The sequence below is a fragment of the Penicillium longicatenatum genome, assembly GCF_028827895.1.
Source record: "Penicillium longicatenatum strain IBT 33135 chromosome Unknown contig_1_segment0_segment0, whole genome shotgun sequence".
Taxonomy (NCBI): domain Eukaryota; kingdom Fungi; phylum Ascomycota; class Eurotiomycetes; order Eurotiales; family Aspergillaceae; genus Penicillium; species Penicillium longicatenatum.
Genome location: NW_026643119.1, coordinates 1073313 through 1095126, shown reverse-complemented (window position 1 = coordinate 1095126; position 21814 = coordinate 1073313). Strand labels below are relative to the sequence as shown.

The 21814-nt window shown below is 46.5% G+C and overlaps 9 protein-coding genes across 9 annotated transcripts; 4 read left to right on the top strand and 5 right to left on the bottom strand.

Moving 5' to 3' along the window:
- Nucleotides 1-307: 307 nt before the first annotated feature.
- Nucleotides 308-2263, top strand: N7484_001197 (cytochrome P450; the record flags this gene model as incomplete). Its single annotated transcript, XM_057111617.1, has 8 exons — nucleotides 308-470; nucleotides 543-719; nucleotides 778-960; nucleotides 1017-1351; nucleotides 1411-1532; nucleotides 1588-1871; nucleotides 1928-2029; nucleotides 2076-2263. 8 exons carry the CDS (start codon nucleotides 308-310, stop codon nucleotides 2261-2263), a joined length of 1554 nt encoding a protein of 517 aa, XP_056976354.1.
- A 629-nt stretch (nucleotides 2264-2892) lies between these two features.
- On the top strand, nucleotides 2893-3627 carry N7484_001196 (sulfurtransferase; the record flags this gene model as incomplete). Its single annotated transcript, XM_057111616.1, has 1 exon — nucleotides 2893-3627. The coding sequence occupies one exon, from the start codon at nucleotides 2893-2895 to the stop codon at nucleotides 3625-3627; it is 735 nt and encodes a 244-aa protein (XP_056976353.1).
- A 102-nt stretch (nucleotides 3628-3729) lies between these two features.
- N7484_001195 (uncharacterized protein) lies at nucleotides 3730-4242 on the bottom strand (the record flags this gene model as incomplete). The annotated part of the gene is made up of 1 exon (XM_057111615.1): nucleotides 3730-4242. The coding sequence occupies one exon, from the start codon at nucleotides 4240-4242 to the stop codon at nucleotides 3730-3732; it is 513 nt and encodes a 170-aa protein (XP_056976352.1).
- A 705-nt stretch (nucleotides 4243-4947) lies between these two features.
- N7484_001194 (cupredoxin domain-containing protein) lies at nucleotides 4948-6330 on the bottom strand (the record flags this gene model as incomplete). Its single annotated transcript, XM_057111614.1, has 4 exons — nucleotides 4948-5568; nucleotides 5621-5689; nucleotides 5746-5781; nucleotides 5842-6330. The coding sequence occupies 4 exons, from the start codon at nucleotides 6328-6330 to the stop codon at nucleotides 4948-4950; spliced, it is 1215 nt and encodes a 404-aa protein (XP_056976351.1).
- Nucleotides 6331-7619: 1289 nt separating this feature from the next.
- Nucleotides 7620-9305, bottom strand: N7484_001193 (uncharacterized protein; the record flags this gene model as incomplete). Its single annotated transcript, XM_057111613.1, has 5 exons — nucleotides 7620-8262; nucleotides 8338-8710; nucleotides 8762-8857; nucleotides 8910-8995; nucleotides 9082-9305. 5 exons carry the CDS (start codon nucleotides 9303-9305, stop codon nucleotides 7620-7622), a joined length of 1422 nt encoding a protein of 473 aa, XP_056976350.1.
- A 1400-nt stretch (nucleotides 9306-10705) lies between these two features.
- N7484_001192 (uncharacterized protein) lies at nucleotides 10706-11137 on the bottom strand (the record flags this gene model as incomplete). The annotated part of the gene is made up of 2 exons (XM_057111612.1): nucleotides 10706-11036; nucleotides 11106-11137. The coding sequence occupies 2 exons, from the start codon at nucleotides 11135-11137 to the stop codon at nucleotides 10706-10708; spliced, it is 363 nt and encodes a 120-aa protein (XP_056976349.1).
- Nucleotides 11138-11809: 672 nt separating this feature from the next.
- On the bottom strand, nucleotides 11810-14006 carry N7484_001191 (putative phenol monooxygenase; the record flags this gene model as incomplete). The annotated part of the gene is made up of 5 exons (XM_057111611.1): nucleotides 11810-12195; nucleotides 12247-12703; nucleotides 12788-12810; nucleotides 12864-13614; nucleotides 13671-14006. 5 exons carry the CDS (start codon nucleotides 14004-14006, stop codon nucleotides 11810-11812), a joined length of 1953 nt encoding a protein of 650 aa, XP_056976348.1.
- A 1923-nt stretch (nucleotides 14007-15929) lies between these two features.
- N7484_001190 (flavin-containing monooxygenase) lies at nucleotides 15930-18026 on the top strand (the record flags this gene model as incomplete). Its single annotated transcript, XM_057111610.1, has 7 exons — nucleotides 15930-16185; nucleotides 16263-16456; nucleotides 16509-16673; nucleotides 16723-16888; nucleotides 16948-17016; nucleotides 17066-17758; nucleotides 17827-18026. The coding sequence occupies 7 exons, from the start codon at nucleotides 15930-15932 to the stop codon at nucleotides 18024-18026; spliced, it is 1743 nt and encodes a 580-aa protein (XP_056976347.1).
- Nucleotides 18027-18950: 924 nt separating this feature from the next.
- Nucleotides 18951-21483, top strand: N7484_001189 (uncharacterized protein; the record flags this gene model as incomplete). The annotated part of the gene is made up of 8 exons (XM_057111609.1): nucleotides 18951-18988; nucleotides 19074-19292; nucleotides 19349-19448; nucleotides 19508-19625; nucleotides 19675-20600; nucleotides 20651-20742; nucleotides 20790-21070; nucleotides 21122-21483. 8 exons carry the CDS (start codon nucleotides 18951-18953, stop codon nucleotides 21481-21483), a joined length of 2136 nt encoding a protein of 711 aa, XP_056976346.1.
- Between the last annotated feature and the right edge of the window lie 331 nt (nucleotides 21484-21814).

Here is a 21814-nt window from a genome sequence, read left to right as displayed (position 1 = left end):
GAAAGTCGCTCGATGGCCGGGTGGCCGTGCTTCAATGGCTCCAAGGGAGAATGTTACTTCTTTGAGGAAGCAACTGGGAACTACACAGAAGGTTTGATTTATCATGAAAAAATACCAAGCTCGCTTAGAAATGCCACTTCATCAGTAAGTCCTCCACAATTTTCATTAGGCCGGTTTTGATTGGAGGAGACATATCGCATTGCAGGATGCATCAGCCGTCCTGCATGTGTTATGATTGAGGGGAATGAAAGCTGGAGTATTTTAATTAACCCCTCCCACACTGACTCTAGAATGATTGTTTACCGCCATGTCGTTGAATTCCTTTGATGCACTGCCGGTCGTCGCTGGCCTGACCGGCATCAGTTTTCATGCTCTACTTTACCGCCATGGAGAGTGGGACACGAAGGCTCCAGCTGTCGTGATTAATTACGCCATTGTTTCTGCAATATTGGTCAGCGTGGAGTACCTCGGTATTTTGGAAAAAATTGATTTTCCAGTAACCCCAAACTGGTCCCTCAGACTTATAGCATATCATGTATTAGGCGTCTACAGTAGCATCCTCATTTATCGAGGCGCATTGCATCGACTAAATGATTTCCCTGGGCCATTTCTTGCGCGACTTTCGAACTTCTACATCACTTTCTTGTCCGCCAAAAATTTTCGTCTGTACGAAGAAACACAAAAGCTTCATCAGAAATACGGTGATTACGTGCGGATTGGTTAGTGCCATGTCCCCCTCAAGGATTCATTCAGAGTCGCTGACTCTCGCCGAACAAGGCCCTACAGAACTCTCGATTTCTGATCCAGTCGCGGTGAAATTACTCTACAGTTCACAGGCAAAGACCCTCAAAGGACCATGGTACAACTGTATCGAGCCTCGAGTTTCAGTCCAAACCGACCGGGACAAGGCATCTCATGCAAGAAGACGAAAGACCTGGGATCAGGGATTTAGCTCACAAGGTAACACGGACCAAGCGTTGATACGACCGATGTACTAATCGGAAAAACATCGACAGCATTGCGTGATTACGAGCCTCGCGTGGCCCACTATACCGCACAGCTCATTCAGGCCATTGAAAAAGATCTGAACAAACCGATGAACATGACCAAATGGTTCAACCTCTATTCCATCGACGTGATGGGGGATCTTTCCTTCGGAAAGTCATTTGACATGCTCGCAGATAATGAGGACAAGTACTTTCTTAACCAACTGCATGCTGATATGAAGATGATTGGACTGTTCAGTCATTTGATGTGGCTGTTCCCCTTCTTTAAGCGTATCCCTGGTATCAATGCAGACTACCTCAAATTTTGGGGGTGGCTTGATAACAAAGTCCAAAATCGCATCAAGGTAAGTTCACGACAATATTTGAAGAAGCGCGGAGTATCGTTCATTAATTTACTATCTAGAATCCCCCAAGCCGCCCAGATGTCTTCTCGTGGCTTCTGAAAGCATTTGAACAAGGCGCCAAGACCGATCAAGATCATCTTAACCTACACGGGGACACATATCTCATCAGTGTTGCTGGAAGGTAGAACATTATTAATTTGCCAATGCTGATTTCTGAGACTAATTGCACGCACTAGTGACACAACTGCAGCGACTTTGACCAACGTGTTCTTTGAGCTGGCAAGGGACCCCAAACTGCAAAAATCACTTCAATCAGAATTAGATGCGCTACCAGATTTATCCACCGATCGTTTGACAGGACTAAAATATCTCGATGCTATTATAAATGAGACCCTGCGTCTGCATCCAGTAATCCCCTCGGGGCTGCAGAGACTTACTCCCCCCGAAGGTCTCCAGATAGGCGAGACATACATCCCCGGCGACGTGATGGTCGCGGTGCCTATGCACGCACTATTCAGAGGTAATTGCATTCAAAACTCCAATGAATTCCACTTCTAACTCTTTGGACTGAACTAGATGAAAGAGTATTCGGTTTTCCAGACGAGTTCAGGCCAGAGAGGTGGACTTCGGAACCTGAACTCGTTAAGGACGCCTCGGCCTTTATTCCATTCGGAGCTGGTACGTCTCCTACTATGTAAAACCAACAAGGACTAATGCATTCCAGGTCCGTATATTTGCGTTGGAAAACAGCTGGCATTAATTGAAATCCGCCGAGTCACCGCCGAGATCTTGACTCGATACGATGTTTCTTTCGTATCTGGATTTAGTGAAGCATCCTTCTGGAGTGGAAAGCGTGACGCATTCACGTTAGTTGCGGCACCTATGGAGTTGATTTTCAAGAGCAGGGAATAGCTAGAGATGAGATTACGTGGCGAGGGATCATGGTATCAGCATGCTAAGATGAAGCTTTAAGTGTGGATTATCTATTTTTGTCGGTATATCAAATTCCACGATTGTATCCTGCTTTTTTGACCCTGTATCCAGAATACAGGGACCTATCGCATAATGAGTGGCTTCAAGGTTAAGCGAGTCTATTGATAAAGACCCGTGCTGGCGCGCGACTCAAATTTGTGGTCTAGTGGAGAACAACTCCCACCTCAGCCAGTTTCCCCGATGTCGGCAAAACACCCCACCTGAGCCGCAAAAAGTTCTCCACCTAATTCGCTCGCCTCTTGTTCGAAAACCAAAGTCAGATACAATTGTTTCTGATTATTTCCACAAGAGTGTATTATGACGTTTTCTCCAACATGATGAGCGTCATCTCAGACCCCCCTTGGGGCACTATTTATCTCGCCATCCGCGTTTCACGATGCCGTGTCAAAGAGCCCGGGAAAACAACGCATTGTTCCAATTGCTGCTGGCCGAAGCCCAACACTGGCCTCTTACGTGTCAAAACATATCCCAAACTCTATGTACGCCGATCTTTGGCATTGACCTCATCTGAAACCTGCAGCTGACAACCTTAATCAAGCTTTTTTAACATGGACTCCATCAGCGATACCAGTTCCAAGTATCCGGTAATGATGCCGACAGCTTCACATTTCTTCAACTGCATGAAAGACCTCGGTATTGGCTTGGAAGATATTATCGTTGTTTATGATACCTACGAAATTGGATTATATTCATCGCCGCGCGTCGCGTGGACATTCCTCAACTTCGGGTTCAAGAATGTGCATGTCTTGAACAACTTTCCTCAATATGTTCAACAAGGATTCCCAACTTCCAGTGGTCAATTACGAGGGCTCTCGAGCACTTTATCTCCTGATTTAATGACCGCTTTCGTTGGTGAATCATTGTGTCCAGGAGAAATTATCTCCTTCAAGGAGCTGCGTGACGACATCGTTGCGCAATCCAATGAAAGACCTTATCAGATTCTCGACGCCAGGCCTTTCAACCAATTTTCTGGCCTTGATAAAGCCGCATATGCATCTTTGCGGCCGGGTCATATGCCGGACGCGGTGAGCATTCCGCTAAGCTCCTTTCTGACGGATAACAAATGTCTTCGACAAGTGGATGAGCTCCGGGATCTTTTTGCAAAGGCCGGAGTGGATGAAAACATGTCTGCTGTTTTGACGTGTAACTCTGGTGTGACTGCCTCTGCCTTAGGCTTAGCACTGCGCGTATGCGGCTACAAGATGAAAATGAAACTTTATGATGGTAGCTGGATGGAGTGGGCTGACAAAGTGAACGAGGATGGACTGATAGTTACGAACTAGGCTGAATATTCATATTCCAAAGATGTTCATGAATCTATGTCCTCAAGATGATGTGCGATGTAAATGAAATGGAATGAGCTGACGCCGATGGCTACAACTCATTCAGAAAGTCCAGTGCCATTGCATTCCCAGTCTCTGGAAGTATCCAAACAAAGCCCTCTTGGGTACATACCCGGCGTATCGTCTTTGCCACCATGTCGCGAAAGTGCCCTCAATAGGACCTAACTCCCCAAATCCGAGGGTTTCTAGAGCCCACGGCGTCAACAGGGCCAAAATTCCCAATGCAATCAATGTAGCGTACACAGGATGATCGGTCGCGAAGCCGATAGCAGCATCCTTGCTCTTAGCTGCTGCGTCAGCAGCTGTCTTGGCCATCTCCGTGCCAACTTTGATTGCAGTCTCCAAGCCGTGCAGTATAGCCTTCGCGATGGCCTCGGACCAGCTATCGATAGAGATTTCCTCCTTTAGCTGTTTGTGGAGTGATTCGAGAGTATCGGCTGTCAGAATCTTAGTGACGATATCGGAAGCGATGGACTCGGGAGAACGGTATTCGACGGGATGGTCTGGCTCATCAGCCAGCATTCCGAAAATACAGCCCCGGATGTAGTCGAGCATGGTTTTGTAGGATGTATGTTGGCGTGATTATGCGTGGTCCGGGTGCCGTAAGGTTTGAAAAGAGGAATTTGAAGGGCTTCCAATTCAGGCCTTGATAATAATAATGACTGCTAAAAGCGAGGTGAATGAAAAAAACGCGAATGGAGGTATGTATTGAGAAAAAAAAGAGAAAAGGAGTGGCTGCATGCTCCCATTTAATGTCCTTCCCGAAGGTTGGTTTGTTGTTTCAGCTGCAGTAGTTGATTGGTTGATTGGGCCAGTTTCATTTGCACCTATCCCAGGAACCTATGTACATAGCCCCAGCGCGTAAATCGACACGTCATATTGTTGCTTAATCAGAGAATCGTATTGGTCAGAAATTTGAAGTATTTCCTACATGACTCGCAAGGCTTTCCTTTGCGTGGTTCCACCCCTCCTTCTGCCTTGTCGCGTGAAGTAGCCAGTCCCTTATCTCTGTGGCACAGTCTGTTTCATCTTTTGATCATGAAAAATCCAAACAGAAGAACTCAAAGTATTCGCATGCCTCGAGAAATTATATAATTTCCCCCGTGACAGGATATCTCAATGAATTACTATAACAAGATATGTGAATAAAATCAAGACAACAAAATATAGGAAATAGCCAAGAAGGCCCCGATCTACTCAAAATCATCCAAAATGAGAGCTCCAAAATTTTACCACTGCTTTGGTCAAGTAGAGGATACATCACCGATTATCTCTGATCAACTGATATTGTGGCGGAGACAAACTGGTCGCATCTAACTCACTCGGCCCCCGTTGGTTACGAGGATGCTGTGCAGCATCCCAGTTCCACTGCCCAGAGCCACGCTGCAGTGCCAGCGCTCCATACATGGAGCGGGTATTTGTAGCTTCCGAATCCTCCCGATGATCCGGATCAGGAGTCCTATAATGGCTAGGCTTGGAACTAGAAAAATGGCTATGCTCAGCTCGCGGTGCTATGTGGACAGTACTACTGTCGAGTTCGCTCTTTTGAGTTGGTGAATCACCAGTCCCGTGGGATTGGAATAGAGCCCATCGGGCTGTTTGTTCAGTCCGTCCGACCTCTGAGGACCTCCATTTTTGATAAATGCGGTTGCGACCCAGAGTCCAGAATAATGCAATTAAGATCCCGACGAAGGCTATGCATGCCACTGCTATTCCGGCGATTGCGCCTGTGCTGAGACCGTGCTCAGTGGAATCGCTAGAAGATGAGCTGAAGCTTGAGCCCGAGTCAGATGATTCGGCAGGCATAGGTTGGCCAGGGAGTAACATGTAAGGGTATGTGAGTGCTCGTTTGTACTGTGTTTCCCAAGTATGGCTTAAATTCTGGAGTGGACTATTAGATATCGGTTCTGATCCGTTACCAGGCCATACATACTGGGTTTATGACGCCAACCATTCCATTGTCTTTGCATGATCCTATTGCAGTGCAATAGAAAAATGTAGGCTAGATTTATCACCTGTTAGTGCTGGGTTGTATTTCTGAGAACGAGGGAGGCATACTTCTGTGTCGTTGACGGTAATGGACCAGGTGGGAGCCTGGCGGGAGAGATGTTAATCGACCACAAGGCAATCATATATTCCACATCCTTGACTTACTGGACCAACAAGTTCACCATTAGACTCGGTGAAAGTGTTAAACTCTCCAGACCAAAATTCACCAGAGCTCGCTGGGACACAGGGTGCAAGGTAATCTGCTTTGGCGACAGAGTGATTTGTAGGATAAAATTCAAACACCAGAATATCACCCGGGTTCGCCGTGATGTTTTGCGGAACATAGGCGTGGGGGCTGACTTTTGGTCCCACTTGAATCGTGTGAGTGGTGATTCCGGTAGATGTGGTAGTTGTGGAGGTGCTCGTTGTTGTATATGAATCGGAAGAGGAGACAGTGGTTGTTGTAGAAGAAGTCTCACTTGAAATAGTTGAAGTCGCGGCAGAAACTGCAAGCATGATGCCTGGGTCGGCATCCGTGGTAGATTCGCTTCTGCCCTCAGCTCCATCGTGAACTATTACTCCTAGTGCGGCTACCCATGTTTTCGCAATCAGCGATCCCGATAGTGGTCGCAAGAACCGGTTTGGGACCCGCATTTCGGCTTCTTGCTGACTATACAGAAGTTTGCAAGTGTTAATGTGGAGTAAATTGAAGAAGAAGAGAGGAATAGATTTATGAATCATCAAAGGCAGCACATGTCCATTCGTGAGACTTGAATTACGCAGATTAAAAATCGGCCTTTGTCTTCTGTGTTCTTTTTCTTTTTCTATTTAACTTATTGTGGCATAGCAAGGGGGCCTTGTTACGAATAGGTAGATTTGGTCGACTCAACTGAAGGAATCACTTCCAGTGTTACTCTAGGAGCCATCTGACATGCCATGGTTCTTAATCTTCCGCTTCTCATTCGCGTATCCGAAATAAATACACTGACGATCTCTTCATGTGTATACTAGCAAAAGTTCATCTTATATTCTGCCACTTGAAACAAGTTTCGAAGATTCTCGAGTTGCTTAACCGGTTTCCACCAAAGCCCTTTGTTACGCTGGTGTCAGGTTTGTTCACTTTTTGCCAAGGCTTGACTCGAATTCTTTGACGAGTAGGTTTCACAAATTGGCAGTCACCAACGTGGCTACTTATGACAGTGGTGATTTTTCTATTGGCTCAATATTGAAACTTCGCATGATGTGCAACAATGCGCCTCGAGGCGAGTGAGCTCTGAGACATTCAAAGAACCCGGGTGTGGTTTGTTCCCTTCTACCAATCATCGACCACTATAATCTGCCCTGGAGCAATTTTCTCTTTGATAATTCAGAAACATGGGGCAAGGAAGATCTAATTTAAGACACATTATCTGCCAGATGGTAATTTTCCCTTTAGAACTCGTGCCCCAAAATGATTCATCTGGCAACCATACAATCTCTCTGCAAATTTTCCGCCGTTCCTCTTGTTTTGAAAGGGTTCACCTTATAATATTGATGTAAATTATGTTTAAAAAGCGTTGTATTTCGGACAAATAAGGTCTAGAGTTTGTTGAAAGTCAGAGTGTGGCTGCAAAGCTTTACATCTTCACGTGTGAGGCCTTGCTGCGAAATAAGGCCGGCGGATTTCTTTTCCTGTCACTCAAAGGATATAGATACTTGCCAGATCCACCTTCGTACAGGTGACCCCACAATCTCTTCCCAGTTAACAGCACTCAGGCGACGGAGCCTGCTCTAATAGTCACATGGCTTTGTCAAGTTGATGGACATTAGGTAATCATAATCCCTGCGCTGAGATCTTGATCCGTACTACCGCCCGGCTCGACTGTCCAATCTTCCCTTTAACATCTTTCCCGCATCATGTTTCTCCTACGTAGACTGGATATTCTTGCTTCCAGAAAGTTGAATTACATCGTGAATCTGAAATGCGGATGATCATCCCCCATATTCTCAATCTCTCGATCTGGTTCTCTCAGTCTCCAGTCTCTTTTGCCTTGATCCCTCATTTTGTTCTCGTGAATCAAGCCAAACAAGAAAGCCGTCGCTGTGATACTCGTCATGAGAAGCATACCCAAGCTTACCCCGTATCCGATTGGATAGAGAGGTGCTTGACTGGATATGAAGACATTGGACGCGATAATTCCTCCACAGTTCCCAAGGCCAACCTGCAATGCCGAGGATATCGATCGCTTGTAGTGACCTCCAACATTGTTTGATAGCCACACTAAAGTGACAGGCTGTGCCATGTAGCCACCACTGGTGATAAAAAAGCAGGCCATATACTTCACTCCAATCGGTAGACCATTTTGGCCTAGACAAATAGAGTAGCCGACCGTACCAAATGCTACCCCGAGCATGATAAAGGCATATCGATGACGAACACGGTCTGCAACCCAGCCTACAGTGAGAGATAGGACAGCCGCAACAACAAATATCGGAATTGAGCGGACTTGAGCAGCCGTAGAAGTAAACCCAAGCTCTTTGATGATTGTCGGAAGGAAGAATGACGATGCATATCCTGTTGTCAATGCTCCCATGTACATCAAGGTGCTACTACTGGTCAGTATTTTTGGGACGTATTGGGATGCTGCTAATTTTCGGAGATTAATGGCAAAGTCGACTCACCCGCACCATATCTTCCAGTCGCCGTATATTCTTTTGTTCGCAGCACGGTCAAGACGGTCCATCTTGGCTGTTGCGACATCTGCGGTCAGCCGCCGAGAGAGCAGAACGCGTTCTTCTTCAGTCAAGAACTTTGCAGTCTCAGGCCAGTCAACAACAAAGTATTTGAGAGAGATGGCAACCACGCTTGTCAAAAGACCCTCAATAATGAAGATCCAGCGCCAACCAGCATAGCCACCTTTGCCATCCAGATTCGCGATGAGATAAGCCAAAAGTCCGCCAAATGCGCCAGCGAGAATACTAGCCGAGAAAAATAGACTCATGCGCCATTGAAGCTCATGACGTTTGTAGTACATTGATATAAGGTAGACACATCCTACTTGAAGTCAGCGAATGATGACTTGGAGATAATGTGTATCATCATTACCTGGAAAAAGTCCTGCTTCAAAGGCTCCCAGTAGAAGTCTCATGGCAATCAAGCCACCAAAATTCCGAATTAAACCCATGCCAATCGTCGCGATCCCTGATATTCAGTGATCAGACTTCATTCGATTATCTGTTTGAAAAGAACCCACCCCAGAGAAACATGATACCACAGAGCCAAGTTGAAGGTGCAATCTTCCGTATCATAATGTTGCTTGGGACCTCTAAAAGAATATACCTATTCTGGGCGTCAGTGTTCGACATTCCCTGTGGCTGATTGGTGTAATTCACGGTATGAAAAAAATCATCAGTCCGATACTATACTGTGAGCCAGTCATTCGCAATTCTTCTTCGAGACCAAAAATTTTGGCATTTCCGATGTTGACGCGGTCGAGAAAGGCGAGCAAAAACAGAACGAAGAGAGCAGGAACAACGTGAAGATCCACCTTCCGTAGTAGTTTCTTCTCTGCAGCTGGATCTATTTCATCGAGCTCTGCGAACTCGGCATGCTTAACATCGTTCTTCTCGGTGATGATATCCTCTGACATCTTTTTTTTGGGCTAGGGAAGTCAATAATGTTTCGTTCTCACCAGAGTTGCTGAGGGAGAAGAATATGGGAAGTAAAGTCAGACGGAAACATGCCGCGGTTTGAAATATAGCAAAGCCTAGGCCAAGATACATTCACAGCTATCCAGAGGGTGCAAAGATGAGCCTCGGGGAGGCAACGGGACCTTTCCGTCCCTCAGAAACAACGTGATCCCCATATACCCTCTACTATTCGTTCAAATATATTGCCGACGGCTAAAAAGCTCGGCGAAGATATTTTAGCTTGGCGTCACCGTGAGTTTACCCCGCATAAGTACCTAGTTCGCGGGGAAAAGTCTGGGGCACGGAAGTCTACCCTTGGTTTTTTCTCTGGGCCCCACATGTATCACTCATGCCTTGGTTAGAATGATCTGAATCTCAAGTTCAACAAACTCATACGACTGCTTGGAAGCTTAACTGTATCTCGTATCAGGACGGCCGCTGTTGCGTCTTTGAACAGAGCCAACGAATGAAAGCAAAAATCTTGGAAGATTGGACATAATCCTTAAGATCTGATCTTCACTTTTGACAAATTTGCATTCCCTTTGAGCCGGAACACCAAATTCATCACAGCCTTTTATCTGGGCATGTATATTTTATCTCTTGAGAACTAGTGTTTTCGATTCATCTTGAACCACGTGGAAGCTATTATGCCATTATCTATTCTTCGGGTAGAGTTATGATTGACTATCTATTCAGGTTAGAAGAACAAGCGGAACTAAGTAGCAGACCTTCCGACTCACAAACCTTAATACCGTGGATCAATTCCGCATCGAGTCGACCGTGTCAGATCGACCGCCTCTGACAGAGACATGCATTTCATTTTGTTTGTACTCAATGCTATAGCCGATATGATAAGGTGAGATACATAGGTTTAGCAGTCCTTTTTTTAGCAATACTATTATGTAAACGTTGCTCTAAACATGTATACACAGCATCACGATGGAAGCTGCTTATCTGCCCTACCAACGAAAAAGGGGCAGGTTCACCTCTATAGAAGGGTCTCGCTGACTTTCCTGATCTCTTTGCGGAAACTGCCTTACGCCTTCGCGTATCGGTGAAATCTTTATGCCGATGACATATGTACAAACGCCGATGATAGTCACCCCAGGCAGCATAGTCATAAATAAAAAAAGCAGTAGAGTTGCCCTTGATAGCATTGAGAGCCATATTTACCGTTATAATGAAGATCAAGGAGTATGCCACACGGATCATGGGCAAAGGGATGCAAATCATCACTCCCTTCAATACCCACCGCTCTTCTTCACAGTACTCTTCCCGTCGGCGGAAATGGATGTATTGATCAAGATTATTATTCAATTTGCCAAGCCAATCCTGGAGTATGTCTAGGTCTGGCAGTTCTTCAGTCCTTTTTGGTCTCTGTCAAAAGGCTAGCACAGTATAATGAACCTAAGCCAAATGTTACGTTCCCAACAAAGTCGAGCCATAACAATGGCGTAAACATGCCTTGCCCAGGACCAATACCAAACCAAGCATTGAATGTAAGATAAGGGATCATGGCGAGACCAAAAGCAGTGAAGCTTCGCTTGGTCATGGTAGCCGTCCCCAGAAGCAGACCACAAGTCATGGCCTGCGCGCCAAAGCAACGCATAAGAAGTAATGTCGTGCGGTCATAAGAGACATATTGTGGGGTGAGGGACAAGCCAATGACTGTTGATGGAAGGAAAAGACACCTGAGCAGAATCAATTAACGGTCTGAACTGGTAGCGATCTCCGTTCTTTAATTTATGGGCTTTACTTACCATGCACCCATGCCTGAATATCCTATGGACATTATTCGTTGGACACGCCGGACTGTTTCAAGTCTCTGCGCCGAAATTACCGGAGCCATTTTAGGGGACAGTTAGAGTATTATTTCTTCCGATTCCCTATCCTTAGTTCCAAAACATGAGACAATGGGATTTCCCGGGGAAAGGAGTATCCTGGGGCGGAGGAACTTTTGCCCGCATAAGCTCGTCCCGAGGTCTCGTATTTGGTAAGAGAATGACCTGACTAGCAAGCAGTTCAATCAAGATAGCATATCTCATCCAAGCGTATCATGGCCTCACAAATTCAAAAAAGTATCCACACGGGCAATCTTACATCCAAGTCAAACTTCGTTCCAAAGTTTGTGCTAGAGAGACTGAATATCACCAAAATAACCAATTTGGCATGAAACCGCAGCTGATGATCAGACAGAATGCTATTATTATATCGGAAATCCCAGGTGTTAAAGAACGTGTGGTCTCGCTGATTTCCACAAAAAAATACAGATGAGTAGTTTTAGCCTTGTCACAATCTAGACACCTAAAGTGACAATGTTATCATTCCAATGACTTTCAGTATACCTACAGGGAGGTAATCATAAACATGAATGCTTCAAATGTAGCTTCAATAAGTATAAACGTATATCGTAGGACTGAACACCTTGTAGGTGCAATTATATCGCCCTACTAGATGGCAATATTCAAATTGTGCGAATCAATGTCTTCAGGTACTGCTCTACACGCTTGACATCGCCCAATTCTGCAACAATACCAATATATCCATCCGGCCGAACAATAGCCAGCGTACCTTGAGCCGGATCAACACCAAAGGAGCTGTAAACATCATCCAGCTCATATCCACTATAGAATGACATCTCAGAATACTGCTTCAATTCCCTTGGGATATCATTCCACATGAAGTCTCTTTCAAGCTTCGGGTGAACGACAACCTGCTCAAGCACCGACTGTGGGAACTGAGGAATGATAGCACCAAGAGCGGCGAGCGAACGAGCAGAAGTACCCTGGGGGTTAAGCAGGTCCGAAGATGTCAGACACAATATACGGAACCGACCAATCGAGTTGAAATCTAATAACAGTCAGAGATAACAGTGAAATCATATTTTGGGATTAGACTCACCATCATGTAGATCACGGCGGTATCCATCGGCATGTCTAACGAGGCGCACATTCAGCAGCCTTCTGCCTGGGCGCAGGAGTCCGGACAGGTAGTCAGTGCCACTGATTGGGTTTCTACCACCGTTCAAATCCCGGACTACAGCCATGTTTTCAGGATATTCAATCCCACATCCGCTGGTGAATCCATTGCCGCGACTGAACACTTCGAGGAACTCTTCATGGGTCAGCCCTCCGACGCCGTCCTCTGATGCCCCAATCTGCCCCGAGAACATAGAAGAGAAGGCGCGGTCAAACTCAATCAATTCCTGGGCGATTGTGTGACGCTCGGCTTGGTATGTGTCGAGAATAGGGTCTGGCTGTCCATCGACAGATGCGGGGGTGAGGCCATGTATAGAATATGCGAGTTTCCATGCAAGATTGTATGAGTCCATCATGGAAACGTTCATCCCCTGACCAGCCTGTAGAACAAAGTTTGTCAGAGATCTATAAGAAAAAAGAAACAAAAAATGGGTGGGGATGGGAATAAGTTTTGTTTTGCTTACCTTCGGGCTGTGTGTATGGCAAGCTAAGAAATTGATATTAGCACACGAATATCGCTCATGCATTGCAAGCACATACCATCTCCAGCAATAAATACTCGATTGACACCCTTCGAATCTTTGACCGAAAAGTTATCAGTAACTCGCTGTCCAATTTGGTAAGCTGCCCACCAGTCAACGGCACCATCCGTCTTCGGTCGAATGTAATACGGCTTAAACGCCTTAGCCGCATTATCAAAGATAGTCTTCTCAGTCACTTTGCTCCGTCGCGCTCTGGTATCTTCCGGCTGTTGCTCATTATCTGGGTCCACATCCCCGGGGACTTGGACATATAAACGCGTCAAGTAATCACCAGTCGCGATACGCTCACGCGGAATAACCATCACGGACCCCGCAGGAGAGTGAATAGCACAACGGCGTCTGATATCCGGGAAATCAGTGTCCACAATCAGATCCACCACACCCCAGATATGATCAAGTGATTCGCCCTCGAGTGTAAGTCCCATACAACGACGGACCATTGAATGCGCTCCATCGGCACCGACCAGGTACTTTGAGCGCACGGTGCGACGCTGGCCCTCTGTTTCGATCTCCGCTAAAACAGGGTATTCGGGGTCGCCCTCCTCGTCAATCTTCACGTCGACAAGTTTTGTGTTTCGCTGAACACCTCGCTTTGAGTACCGGAGCAGATCCGTTTCCAGAATGCGCTCAATTCGACCTTGGTGGATTGTGACTTCGTGCGGGAAGCGGGCTGGAACGGCGACATCGGGCACGATGGAGGTGCGTTCGATGATCTTTTCTTTATCGGCAGATGGGTTCCAAAAGGCCACCTGTGCTACTTGTCAGAACGGGATCCGTCAAGCAGGGTATAAAAAGGTATTCTTACCTGCCACATCTGACAACCCTCAGTCAGGATTTCGTCTGCTAGCCCTAGTGATTTCAATGTCTCGAGGGTGCGTGGCTGAAGGCCGTCGGCTTGTCCAGACTTAAGTGTTGTTGGCTTGGAGTCAACGCACAGAAGGGAGTCGTCGGTGAGTCCATATCGCGCGAGAAGGAGGTCCAGCATCAGTCCTGCTGGACCAGCTCCTACAATCACAACCTCATACTTTTCGGTCTTGCTGTCCAGGCAAACGGAGGGAGCTAGGCGTGGCAGTGGAGGTGCAAAAGAAGGCAGAACGCGGAGTTCGCGCGAGGCCGCGGAAAATTCGGTAAAGACGGGCATGGTGAGTCGGGAGTGAACCCGCGCTGGTAAGCTCTGAGATCGTTGCTTGGATATGTGAAGAGTACGCGATTCCGGTTCAGGATTGCCGAAGTCAGGGTGAGAATTTATGTCGATATTCCGTGGCGTCAATGGAGCATTGATCTGGATCCATTGAGAACGCGACGTAGACGTGTTGCGGGCAACAATTGTTGAATAGCGGGGAATCGAGGGGAAAGGTAAATGCGCGATGAACGATAACTCGTTCTAGCTAACGGGTCGGGTGGATCTAGCATTACACGTTAGCCAGTCAGAACTAGCGGGCGATCCATTACTGTGGATTGGTGAGATTCAAGTAATCAACAGTCATGGCGTTTGTGGGGGAACTAGGAATTGCCGAAATTTGGACCAAGGTTCGGATATACAAACCAGTCCATAGTATCTCGGAAATAGAATTGCGGAGATATGGATCTCGTGCATGCACGTCCACAGGGGGTGTCACCATGGTTGTGTTTGCGATCGTTTCTGAGCAGATGACGTCATGGGTAAACCGGCACGCTCTTGAGACGCATTCAATTGAAACATAAGTGCCCAATCCTGTTGGAAAACAAATTATATCTCCATCATGGGTAGCTCATTGATCATGTTGTAAGCTGTGACCCCGAAGGAGGAAGAAGTGTATTGTTCGGACCGCACACATGTGGCAGTCACGAGGCAATGTGGATTAATGGTTGAATGATGTATGTGTAGTCTTCCTACTAGACGGCAATCTGGTTGGGGGCCTTGGAATCTTTGAGGATAGCATTATATTTAAGTGGTAAATTGAAGTGCACTCGCCCCTCAACTGACTACATTCAAACATGGCAGACTGACCTGCCACTAGTTTCATACACGCATAGTCCCAGAACTAACGAGGTCCGTTACCAATCAAGGCATGGGAATTTTGAGAGCCTCAATGGTGAATTGCAGGGCCACTGGACGCCTTGATATATGATTCCCAACTAGAATTGACAGTGGAGAGTCGACGAAACTGTCAACCAGTACAAAAAGTCCATGACGCTTCTGGATCGCGCGAGCATTAGTGCATGCAATGTCAGATGCAGTACTGGGGTCATGCCACTGGACATTCGATCATTCTTCTAAACACTCACGTTTGATCATATGTTGCGCATCCAAGCCCCCAAAATTTCCCATTCCGCACCTGTAGTTGCGTGCTTAAGGCTCAAATGCAACACAAATGAGTGCTGTGCAGCCATTCAATGACAATACGAGGGGCCTTAGCTGAGGCGCGTTGAACTAGCAAACTATGCATCAAACCATGCCTCAAGCGGAAAAAACTAAGTGGAGACTGGGGCCTGAAACGGTTCCGAGAAATCGGTTATTGATACATGCCCTGTCTTAACCTTGTCCAAAAGGAAGAAGCGACCCCACAATCTCAGCCGCGTGGGGTTGTGAACCGGGGGATTTCCGGGCTAGCCAGTCATATTAAGCGGCGCAGTCTTTATCCGATGTGCTACGACATTGTCACTGATGATCTTAGAATTATGGGTGTTAATCTCCGCAACAAACAGTAATTTGAGCGGTGGGTGTGGATCTCCGTGGGGTTTCTCCAGTAGAAAGGAATTTGAGGGGTTTTGAGGACCCGTCCATTGGGAAAAGTGGCAATGAACTAAATTCCGCTCAAGGATGGTCCGCTGGACTGCATTCCGCTAGAAATCTGCCGTTGGACCCATTTTTAGCATTCGAGGACCGGAATTCTTTGGATTCCATGAAACCTTACTCCGTAGTTGGGAGGATTGACTGCGGATCTCGGAGCCAGCAGTTTTCCCACCATCATGATTAATTCAGAAGCTTAAGAAGAGGAAATAACCCCCCGGTCGTGGCAATCTTCGACAATTTACTTTGCCTGAATCTATACGGATCTTTTTCCTTCCTCACCATATCGTCATGTCACGCTCTCGAGTCTTCAATAGCCCGACGGTCGTTCCTGTGCAGGCAGACCACCCCGCAGTTGTTATTCAGAACCGCTCGGTGGATGAAGCGCGACCTCTAAGAGTTGTTGTGATTGGAGCTGGAATTAACGGCATCTTGTCCTGTATTCGATTTGTCCAGCGAGTTCCTAACATTGACCTGTGTATTTACGATAAGAACGCCGATATTGGGGGCACTTGGTTTGAGAATAAATACCCTGGCTGTGCATGTGGTACGTTGTAAAATATGGGCACTCTTGCTTTGATTTAATAATCCTCTGGGACCTTGTGTTAATTGTTGATCCTGCAGATATCCCCTCCCACACCTACCAAGCAAGCTTCGAGCCCAACAAAGAGTGGTCCGCATTTTACGCACCTGCTCCAGAGATTCATCAGTATTGGAAGCATGTCGTGCATAAATATGGCTGTCGGAGGTACATGAAATTGAAACAACGGGTACTGGGAGCAAGCTGGGATGAGAATGATGCTAAGTGGCGGTTGGAGGTGAGCGAAGATCACCCATTGGAATTGAACAAGGTTTAACAAATCATCCTAGGTCGAAGATGTTGAGAGCAGCTCAAAGTACCAAGATCAATGCGATGTTTTGGTGCAGGCAACCGGCTGCTTGAACAACTGGAAATGGCCGAGCATCCCGGGCCTTCATGACTTTAAGGGCAAAATAATGCATAGCGCCGATTGGGATACAGAGTATGATTATACGGTATGTATACTTGGCCCTTTCTATAGCATACCTTCTGACTGATGAATAGGGCCAAAACATTGCCGTCATTGGAAATGGTTCGAGTGGCATCCAGGTCGTGCCCGGAACCTTGCCAAAGGTAGCACATATCGATCACTACATACGCAGTCGCACTTGGATATGTCCGCCATTTGCTGAAGATGTACTTAATAAGCATGGCATTGGCGCTGATAACTGTGAGTCTACAAATCCTATCTATAATATAATGCTCTAACCATCCTCTAATCTTATTTAGACTCGTTTTCCCCCGAGGAGCTTGAGACTTTCAAGAATGATCCTGCAGCCTTTATCAAATTCCGCAAAGGCAAGACCCATAATTCATCTAAAGCTGCTTAATCTAACAAAATATATAGAGGTTGAACTCCAAATGCAGTCCGCCCACGAAGCCACGCTTAACGGCACACCCATGCAACTGGGTGCAATCCCATTCTTCACCGAGAATATGAAGCGACGCCTAAAAAACAAGCCCGAGCTATTAGATGAACTCTTACCATCTTTTCCACCAACCTGCCGTCGTCTAACCCCCGGCCCTGGCTACCTCGAGGCATTAACAGACCCAAAGGTGGACGTCATCAAATCCGAAATTGTCAAGGTCGACGAGACCGGTATTCTCACCGCAGATGGCCAGCACCGACCCGTCGACATGATTGTCTGTGCAACGGGGTTTGATACCAGCTACACACCCCGATTTCCTATCACGGGAATCAATGGATTGTCCCTTGCCGAACGGTGGAAGGAATCACCCGAAACGTACCTCTCGATCGCGACCGACGGGTTCCCGAACTATTTCATTTGTTTCGGGCCCAACTCAGGACTGGGTGAAGGAAACCTTCTTATGCTGTTTGAGAGGGAGATCGAATATTTCGCTGAGTGCTTACGCAAGATTCAGCGAGACAACATCCGGACTATGAGTGTGAAACCTAAATCTGTTAAGCGTTTTACTCGGTATTGTGATGAGTATTTCAAGAACACTGTCTATAGTAGTGAATGCCGCAGTTGGTATAAGGGAGGAAAGGAAGATGGACGTGTGACGGGTGTTTGGCCGGGTGAGTATTCCTTTTTTTTCTTCTGTCTTGCAAGTTTGGGGAATGAGTTGCTAATTATGCCATGTTAGGCTCATCAATTCACTCCATGAAGGTATTTTCCAATCCTCGTTGGGAGGACTTTGAGTACGAATATCTTAATGATAACCCGATGGGCTGGATTGGTGATGGGTGGACTGAAAATGAAAAGTACAAGAGGATCAATGTTGATTATTTGGATGATGACCAGATCGACTTTCCCCGTCCGGTCGTACAGAATGGAACGGAGTAAGTGTTACATAAACGATTGTTGGATTGTGTATAACGAGATTGAACTCAATATGATCGCAATTCCCTTCGGGTATACACTTTTCTAGATACACTCATATTTGCCCGTATGAATAGCTTTGCCTCGCCCTGGATATCTTGAGTGGTGGCTTAACACCCGCCTGTCCTCTTACATCTAGCGCATACTTTTTCTCTCGTTCTTTTCACTAAAATCACTTAAACGGTTTTATATCCTAGTCCGCAATCTACAGTTTATGGGGAGAACAATTCTTGGTTATCTATCGAGTCCGACATCGGACTTGATAAGGAAGGCTCAACGAGGCCGGCTGGGGGCCATTTCGCTTCGGAGTAAAGCTCAAGTTGCCACCTTAAGTTTGGGCTTGAGGTGGAAATAGATTATATCGAAGCAATGTATATACTTTTCCGAGCCCAAAGCACAGGAACCAATTATGCGAAATCGCTTAGCAATGCCCAAACTTAGAATGATCGGCCGAAGGTGCACCAATAGGGTTCCCTCGAGTGACGGAGTAGGATAACCAAATGTGTCGAAAATCCACCATCGTGGAGCTGAGTCTATCAATCCTGTATCTAAATCAAGGTAAAGAGAAATAATACGGCTTGTTGTCTTTTGTTAGTCATTCTTTTATCTTTTTGAAGCGAGAACGGTAAGCAAAGAATGATTGAAATACGACGAAGAGGGGTAATACTCGAAATCGCGCTTTCTTTGTTTGGAGATGTCGTGCCTTGCTAAAACAAACCAATGGGTCGTACCTTCCCACTTGATGTCAGCTTTACAGAGGGAAGGGGTGGTTCACTGGTCAAGTTAGAAATCATAACAGTGAATAAGCTATGAGTCTAACGTCGCAGCTGGTGGATTAGTTAACGATGATATCATACATATTACCGTACCATACAGCCCGTTGTATCAATGTCACGTACACGCGCAGCATCAGACTGGCGAATGAGGTACTTCAGCCTATAATACCAATACCAGACAGATCTGCACCTTTTCCTCCCCAGACTCGATCACTCTCTCTTATTATTACCCCAGATCTCCTCCCCGATGGACAGCCATGAAGCCCGCCGAGAAGCACTTTCGCTGCACGATCTGTCAGCGGGGCTTCACACGCATTGATCACTTGAAAAGACACCATTTGAGACGTATGGACTGTTTCCTGTATCCTGAACAGTTCGCTTATGCTTATGCCTGCGCAGATTCCGGCCAGAAGCCATACGCCTGCGTATTCTGTAATGAGGCGTTTGCCCGATGGTACGTGCGCGAGAATCTACCACACAATTCTCTCATCTCATGCCTTCATTCTCTAGTGATAACCTTCGCGATCACTATGCGGAGTGCGCCCAGCGAGGAGATCGCAAAATCCCCGAGACTGGCCAGAGGGGTCGCCGGCGCCATGCATGTCTTTCGGTAAGTACTCATTGCGCGCAAAGGACCTACATGGCTTACTAATTCTCTGTCACATCTAGTGTACCTCCATGAAACTACGATGCGATGGTCAAAGTCCCTGCGGGGCCTGCGTGAAACGGAACCTTGACTGCAACAATGAACGAATCGGCCGACCGCAACATCCTGGTCTAGAAGAAGGTATGATATGAGATATCTCAATTTGAACTGATTAGCTTATAACATGCAGAATCGTCCACTACCAGAACCGAGTATGCCGAACAATCCGACCGCGGGTCCATCAAGTTCCTCCTGAATGGGGGGCTTGACAGCTTCACGGAGCACTTCCGCCTTCCTCCACGCAATGACCGAGCTCGTAACCTCATTTTCAAAGACCAGGAGCTCCAGCAGGATACCGCTGGAGTTTTTCCATATGATGTGTCAGGCAACAGATCAGCCTATACCCCGAGCATGGTGGACCCCGACCCGGCTACGATGCAATATTTCCCAAATTCATTCCTCGATTTCTTCAACACCTCGTTCGGTGAACAGAAGCCACTCGAGGACCCATACACTGCGCATGCCCTTCCGACAGTGCTTCCGCCCGTACAAGAACCTCACTCGACCATGATATCTGATCAAGCTGTCTTTGAGTCAGAGCGCCCATTTGCAATGGCCCTGGTTCAATCGATCTTAGCTCGAGCATGGACCGCACCGTTGGATAGCAAAGGTCAAGAAGAGATATCGACCAATCTCAATTTCCTATTGACAACCGCGCGCATAAGGAAATTCGCTGCATTATACTTCAAGTTTTGGCAACCCAGCTGCCCTATGATTCACTTGCCATCCTTTGACCCTGAGACGGTGTCTTTGCCGCTCTTGGCTGCGGTTGTTTTCATGGGGGCTATGTATAGCACCGACCAAAGGGAGGTTTTTATGGCCAAACGAGTCCTTGATTTCGCCGAGATGTTTGTTTATTCCAGTCAAGTCTACTCGGCCGAAAGCGAGATTGCGAGTATATTTCTTGGAAACCGGAATACTGTCGATGAGGGAGATGATTGGATTAAGTTTCAAAACTTCCAAGCCGGATTTATCATGGTTGCGGCCCAATATTGGGCGGGAAATCAAACGGCTCGAGCCCGCGCCATGGAGAATCGCTTTAGCGAAGTTGTGAAAGTGAGTTCAATCCCAACATCGGAGAACATGCAATACTGACAATGATCAAGTTGGCCCGACGTCTTCGTCTCATAAAGTGCCGTCATATGCCGCACGAACGATCAAATGAAAAACTTTGGATTCAGACAGAATGCCGCATTCGGTGAGTATCAGAAATCAGATGCAAAAACGCTTCCTAATAATAAGCAGGACTATTTCCATCATCTCATTAATGGACTGTGCATTTTACTTCTATCAAAACTACCCTTACCGTCTTACAACTTCCGAAATGGAAAACGACTTCCCTTGTGAACAATCTATCTTCCAAGCAGAGCACCCATTCGCAGAACCAAAGTTTCGTCTTTCTCGCAATCTCACATTATACGAAGGATTCCAAAATTTATTTGCTCGGCCGGAAGATTCTCCCGGGCATATCCCCAACTCAAACCCGATGGATCTGACTGTTTTTGATATGTTTATGCTTATTCATGGTATGCAAACGTCATTCTGTTTGGATGAAGCTATACTAATCGCATTTTCAGTTATATTCGCCTTTATAAATACCCACATGATGCTTGTTGGATTTTTAGGACGCCACGGCGAAGTCATACAGCTGCAACAAAATTCTTCCAATGGCAAAAGCATAATCCCTGAAGACTCGCTTCTATCCTCTATTATGACGGCCCTGAATCGCTGGCGTGATTATTGGTTTGCATTGCGCAGTTCAACCTCGAATGACGAGTGGGCTTCTATGGGTTTCTACAAAAACAGCTACAATTTCTGGCTTGTCTCACATCTCCTCGTTACCAAGAAGGATGCTGTCGATGTCCTTATGCAAATGGAGGTCAGCTGCGAAGATAAGCTGGAGAAGTTAAAGGTTTTGTTACAGGATGAGAAAGAGTAAACTTTTTTATTGGCTGGCCGGTTATACATAACAAAATTCCAGTGATGCTCCTTTCTTCCTGAGATCACTTTTCGTCTGTGTATTCAATGCTTCTACCATATCCGGCGCTCGGGTGGTAATGACTAAGGCTTAGAGGAGGCGTTGGTTTGGGACTTTGGTATCCTGGATGGGTACATTTCACTTGAGGATAGGAAATATCCTACGTTTCCCCTATATCTACCGATGAATATTTCACTACTGGCAGTTGCTTATGTCCATGATCTTATGCATCTAAAAGCCAAATTAAACCATGCAAAATCGCTTTCCAAATGAGTCTATTGTCCTACACATT